The sequence below is a fragment of the Triticum aestivum genome, chromosome 7A, assembly GCF_018294505.1.
Source record: "Triticum aestivum cultivar Chinese Spring chromosome 7A, IWGSC CS RefSeq v2.1, whole genome shotgun sequence".
Lineage (NCBI taxonomy): Eukaryota > Viridiplantae > Streptophyta > Magnoliopsida > Poales > Poaceae > Triticum > Triticum aestivum.
The window spans coordinates 701,513,343-701,519,693 of NC_057812.1; the positions used below are offsets into that span (position 1 = coordinate 701,513,343).

General features: G+C 45.6%; 1 protein-coding gene across 1 annotated transcript; it reads right to left on the reverse strand.

Moving 5' to 3' along the window:
- Nucleotides 1-3,255: 3,255 nt before the first annotated feature.
- LOC123154993 (WRKY transcription factor WRKY28) lies at nt 3,256-4,951 on the reverse strand. Its single transcript, XM_044573578.1, has 2 exons — nt 4,324-4,951; nt 3,256-4,204 (listed from the first exon to the last, which is right to left on the reverse strand). The coding sequence occupies exons 1-2, from the start codon at nt 4,882-4,884 to the stop codon at nt 3,719-3,721; spliced, it is 1,047 nt and encodes a 348-aa protein (XP_044429513.1). The 5' UTR covers nt 4,885-4,951; the 3' UTR covers nt 3,256-3,718.
- Nucleotides 4,952-6,351: the final 1,400 nt, after the last annotated feature.

The window sequence follows — 6,351 nt, forward strand, 5'->3', positions numbered from 1 at the left end:
CGTCCGCCGGAGCACTCCACTCCACCCCACTCTGCCCGGTCGATGGATGTGTTGCGCACGTGCGTGACGGCGGTGCGGCGGCCGCCGGCGATGGAGGAGCGCCATAGCCTGACTTCACCCCTGACGTGGCACCGCACCCGGCACCCTGCCCGCGCACGTGCATCACAGCTACTAACAGCCTGGTCGCGGTTTCTGCCGGCGATGGAGGCTGCCTGGACAAGTCAGACTTCATCTCTCCGCCACAAAATAGTCAGATTCCATGGACTGGAACGGAACGGATGGATCGTCCGCCGCGCGAGGCCACGCCAACGTAGAGTAGCCGCCGGGCACATGCACGAGGCTTGCGTCCGACTCCGCGGTCGTCCAGTCAGTGGGACTTGGCCAATGATCGAGTGGAGTCAGTAGGATCCAATCTAGTTTCTACGACTAGTCAAGGTCCGTCACAGCGAAACTCATGCAATGCAACGCACTCCCTTTATAAATATATAAAATATAGACGTTTCAGAGACTTGACGTTAAGGGGCGAGTAGTAAATTGTGATATACTCCTGGTCCAAAATAAATGTCTCAACATTGTATTAACATTAATACAAAGTTCACCCGCAAAAAAAAAACATTATTATAAAGTTGATAGAAAATTAAGACACTTGTTTTGAGGCGCAAAGAGTATGGTGATTTCCGGACTTCATCCTCGCGGGAGTCAAAACCATGATTGTTTAGTCAGTTGGTGGATTACAGTTCACTCACTCGATCGGTTATAAATTGAGTAGATCATTTAAGCACGTGTATGCATGTTTGAGTTTGTATGGTCCTCTCAGAGATAAATTAGTATCCACGACTCCACGGTCGAACAAATGAACAATCCCGCCCTGTGGAACCACAAGCACCGCGAGATCCTTCCATTTTTCTTGCCAGAATCTAGAGGGGACATTAGCTTGGCTTCTTTGGGACCGACGACATGGATAGAACGGATCAAGGGTCACACCCGCAACGCGAGTCCTTTCATTTTCAAAGCATCGAGTGACCTTTTCTAGCTATTGAAATGAGTTAAATGTTTTTGATTAAACAAAAGATGTAAATGAACTCTCAAAGAAATGAAACTTAATATGGTGTCATTATATGACACCTATACCACGTGGTAATTTTTTTGATAGAGTTACAAAAAGAATCTGATGCAACTCATTTAGAAATTGAACAGTCTTCGGGGAAGTGTCTTGATTTTGAAGGGAAATATGGCAGGTGTGAAGGTGAATTTGTTTTTGTTTCATCGTTTCCTCTTGAATGTATTCCTATGTTTAGTTTATGCCATTGCAAGGTTTACGATCAGATTTGTGACTATTCTGGGTTAATGTCATATATTTAGCCATTTGATGCATTTATAGTAATGAACATAAATCATATTAGAACTACACGTACATTAAAAGTGTCAAACTATTGGTGAAAACATACCTTTTAATATATTCACTATGTATTTGTGTCATATATTGAAGTAAGAACTACACGCTCATTAGTTGGATAATTGACACGCGTGTGCCTTGAGGCCATGTCTTCTGTTTCCAAGCCGCCTACAAGATAGCATTTTCAAATACTTTTAAATTTCTAACCACATAATGCACATGTCATGCATAACAATGCCATGCAAAATTTGATAGGTTTCAGAAAACGTTAGAATTTTCTGAAAAAAAATCAAAATCAATTTTACATAATTATAATTAAATTTGTGTGCTTGAATTTTCACATACACATATTTAAAAGTACCAAACTTTCATTTCAATACACCTAAATATTTAATTCGTGATCTTTCTTCCAATGTTCAAAATTAATTTTAAATCTGCAATTGTAGTTCAAATTTGAATTATATCCAGTTAAATACAAATTTATAATAAATACCTAAAAATAAGAAATAATGAAAGTACACCGTTCAAATCATTTTCATACAATATCATGGTTATATAAAAATTGCATACTGAAATTTTAAAAAATTGCAAAAAATTAAACAAAATACCTACATGTTTGACCAGCTGTGGCGGAGAAAGGTAGGTGCCCGTTCCTTGTATACCTCCCACCACAACTAATATAGTCCAAATCACTGGTCAAATTACTAGTGGCTGACTAAAAGTTTAGCCCGCTACTACTGACCTAGATATCATTGGTGGGTGGTCTTGCAGCATGCGCCACTAAGGAGTGAGCCACAGCTAACCAGTTCCCAAAAACAACTGGTGGGTAGCTATTCGTGGCCGCTGCTAGTAACTTAATATCAGTGGCAGGCAACATTTTCCGCCGCCATTGGTATCTAGCCAAAATAATAGTGGCAGGGTCGTGAGTTTGCCGACCGCAAAGGTAACCTCATCTATAAACAGATTCTAAGTAATGGTGACAAAAAACGGAAAAAGCTTGTATTGAATTGTTGTCACTTAGGGTTAATGTGTGTTAGAGGGTTCATTGGAATCCTGTAAACACGACAACATATCATCTTGCTAAATGTAGTTTTTTTTTTTGCTAAATGTAGTTTCACATGTAGTGTCTCCTATATGAAGCTTTTTTCCCTACCAAATAAAATAATGACCAAATAACATCCTGAAGCATTTTCTTCAGTCACCACATACCATTTTAATTTGTATGCCAATTTGTTTTGCATTTTCATGGTTCAATTAATATTTTCATGACATTATATGCATTTCTATGCATTGTTGAGGCGTAATTCGAATACGAATGACAGCCCCATGCAGAATGCAGGAAAATGGGGCAAACAATCTTGTTGATGTTTTTGAGCACATGCTCATGTCTCCATGATTATAAGGAACCAAATTACGCACATTTGGTAGGTGTTGTTAACGGCGAAAACGAAGCTAATTTGTCTTGAAATCTCAAAAGATAGAGATAAATTTTGAAAAAAAACTAAACGTGCATGGTATCATGATATTTCCTAAGTAGGCCGTAGTAAAACTTGCAATCAGTTTGAGAAAGTTTGGCATGCCGCGTGCTTACAAAACGGAGCATTTCGGAGGAACACTTGGTTACCGTATGGGGACAGGTCAAGTTTAAGTGCGATCTGATGGTCCCTTCGTCCGGCCTTGAAACTTTATCTTTAATCAGACTTACCATTTTAAGCAATATTCATTTTCTTGTATTTTTTTGGGTTTATTTGATATTTTCAGGACATTACGTGCATTTCTATGCATATTTCGAATACGACCTAGAGCTACATGCGGAAAGGCAGGACAATGGGGTGAAAAATATTGTTGATGTTTTTGAGCATGTGTTCATGCCTCGACAGATTTGAGGAATGGAATTGCCTAATTTTGCAGCAGAAAAGTCAACATCAGTTCGCACGCTCACTAATTTGTAAACAGTTCACCAGTTTACATGTAGATGAACTGCGCAAAATATTCAATACGTCATGGATGCATAGAAACGTCGCGCCACCATCGTCGTCGTGATATTCCTCGGCTCAGAAGAAGTTTCCAGAGGAGCTCGTCAGGTCGATGATCTCCACTGGTTTCGCTGCGGCGACCGCCGGTACTGCCTCGGCCGGAGCGACCGCGGGGCCTCTCGCTAGGTCTGCCGCGGTCAGCGTAGTTGCCTTCACCGCGGCGGCATTCCCCAGGGCAGCCGCGGACGGAGCCACCGTGACGCCCGCGTGGGCATCGCTCACGTCAGGGTTGCATCGGTGGTAGCCGTGGCCGTCGAGGTGCCAGATCTGTCGCCGTAGGTGCAAGTCATGCGCCGGCCCTCTCTCTTGAAAAATGTTTTCCTGAGTATATTCTCTTGTGCTGGCAGGTTTTCGGCCAGGCAGCAGGGATCCGACCAGAGAGCGCGGAGACGAGTGCCGCCTTGAACCCGGGGTCCCTCGTCAGCGTCGCCGCCATCTGCTCCGCCAGGTTCTTCCTATCGGCGACCTGCTCCGCCGTCGAAGCTTCCTGCTTCCGCTGCTGCTGGACAAGCACCGGCGCAGCTGATACGCGGACGGCGGCTGCGTCGCCGCTCTTCCTGCCACCAGAGCCTTGTTGCTTGGGCGGCTGCGCGTGGTTGTGATCGCCGTCGTACGTGGCGACAAGCACGGTCTTGTCCTCGGCGCTGCGCTGCACCTTCTTCTTCACCTGGCACGACGGCGCGAACGAGCACCGGAAGTAGGCCCTCGGGCACGGGTTGTCCTTGGTCACCTTCTGCCCGTACTTTCGCCATTGGTACCCATCCTTCACCACCTGCTCGTCAAAATCAATCGCAAATTAATTAGCTAATTGGTGGCGGCTACAACTTTCGTCGCGATCTATAATCACGGGGAAGAAGATCGGCGGAAGTTGGCTGGGTGTTCGTTACTTACGAGGCTGAGGTCGGCGGGGTCGGCGTGGACGTAGAGCTTGGAGACCCTGGTGGCCTTGCACTCGTCGGCGCGGACGCGCTTGCTGTTGCACGGCTCGTGGACGGACGTGCACTCCGCCTGGTCGGGGCCGACGGGGCCGCTGACGGCGAAGCGGCCGCTGCTGCCGGCCACGGCGAGCGGCGGCGAAGGGTTGCGGCTGGCCGTGTCGAGGCTGTCGCTGCGGGGGCGCTTTCTGGTCGCCGACGCCGCGGAGCCGCCCTCCGATGTCGTCGACGACTGGCGGTGGCTGTTAGCCGCGGCCGCCGCCGCCATCATGCCGCTGACCTTGCCCTGCAAGTCAGAGTACTTGGCCACCAGCGCGCGGAGCATGTCGCTGAGCTTCCTGTTCTCCTTGCCCACTCGCTGGAGCTCGGCCTCCAGCGCCTCAACCACGTGATTCTTCTTGGAAGACATGAAGTCCTCCTCCACGTGGTCCCTGGTCACCGGAGGAGCCCGTCGTGGCCCGCCGACGTTGAGGCCGAGGCTGAGGGAAGTCTGCCCGATCATCCACTGCTCGTCCATGTCTTCCTTGAATTCGCAGTAGCTCAAGAATGGGAGAAGTCGAAGAAGAACCGGGAAGCTAGACGGGCATGAGCTAGAGAATGGAAGAAGTGGTCGTGGCTTGGAGGAGGCGCACATACATCATTTATAGAGAGGAGGGGGAGGGGACATGGGAGGGGAGGGGACATGGAAGGAGGAAGCATCTTGGGGTGGGGCACGTCGTCGTCGTCGCGCATCTTTTGGTCGCCGTGACCGCGATAGAATATGTTTAGTGAAGCTGGCAAGAAGAAGTACTACTACAAGGGATTTGTTTTTGTGGGTGACAATCAGCATGAAGGAATCGATGGATGGATTAGGAGATTGAGTTGGAGGAGTGAGCGGGAATTGTTTGCTTAGTCGAGTGGGGTGGGGACAGAAGAGAAGCACTTGTTTCCTTGGGGTCTCCGTTTGGTCAAGGAGAGCCATCGCGTGCCAACAAAGGGGTGCTTTCATGCTTAAATTTTGGCACCCAAACAAAGAAAAATACATACGGCCTGCCTTGATTTTCTTTAATAATGAGCAAAAAAGGATATATGTGCTTTTTTGACAGCTTTTCAAAATCTAAGTCGCCGGGATTTTCTTACATATAAATCGATGCCTATGTCGTCCTATGTCGCCCAGTTGACATTCGAATATAAGACGCCTTGTACAATGGACGTAGACAAAAAGAAAAGAGAGTTAGCTTACATCTTTTCGACGCGCCAAGAAAGAGATTTGGCACACCGAAAAGAATTCATTTTTATCACTTTGTGGATGTCGAACTATTTACAACAAAACTTTCTTTTTGAAAATTAAAGACGCAATATACCAATATAATTCATTTTTGGATGACTCAAGTTGTGAATGTGGTTTATTTGTCGAATGAGTCTCTTTTAATCAATTGCGCCTTTGATTGATATTATGGTTTTCGACCCAACTTTTGTATTATAAACGAGGCCAGTCTTCTCTATGAAGCATAATCAGAAGCACTTTGCTCTCTTGGCCAGGTCTCATAAAAGAAAACCTTTACAATTCACATGTCCTAAATATGAAAACTAAAACTCAGAAACATTCTGAGGAGGAGATAATTAAAATCAGTAATATTCTTAGGGATCTTACCGAAGTCTAGCTGCTAGAAAAAATCAAAGCCAGACAAACATATAGAGAGATGGAGATTCTTGGGTGGGACAGGAACACCGTTTATTTTTCGTGCAATTGCGAATCAAAGAAGAAGTAAAAAACTTATTCAAGTTTTAGATGTCTTGATGGTCCAGTGTATGATAGTGAGGGAATGAGAAAAATGACTGTAAATTATTACAGAGATCTTTTAAAATGGGAGCCTAGGCATATGATAGATTTGAAAGAGTATTTGATTTCAAAGTATGAGAAAATTACCACTGAGGAGAATGGCAGGTTAGAGGCTATTTTTTCATTTTTTTTATGAACTAGGAGGTGCACCCGCCATCTTGA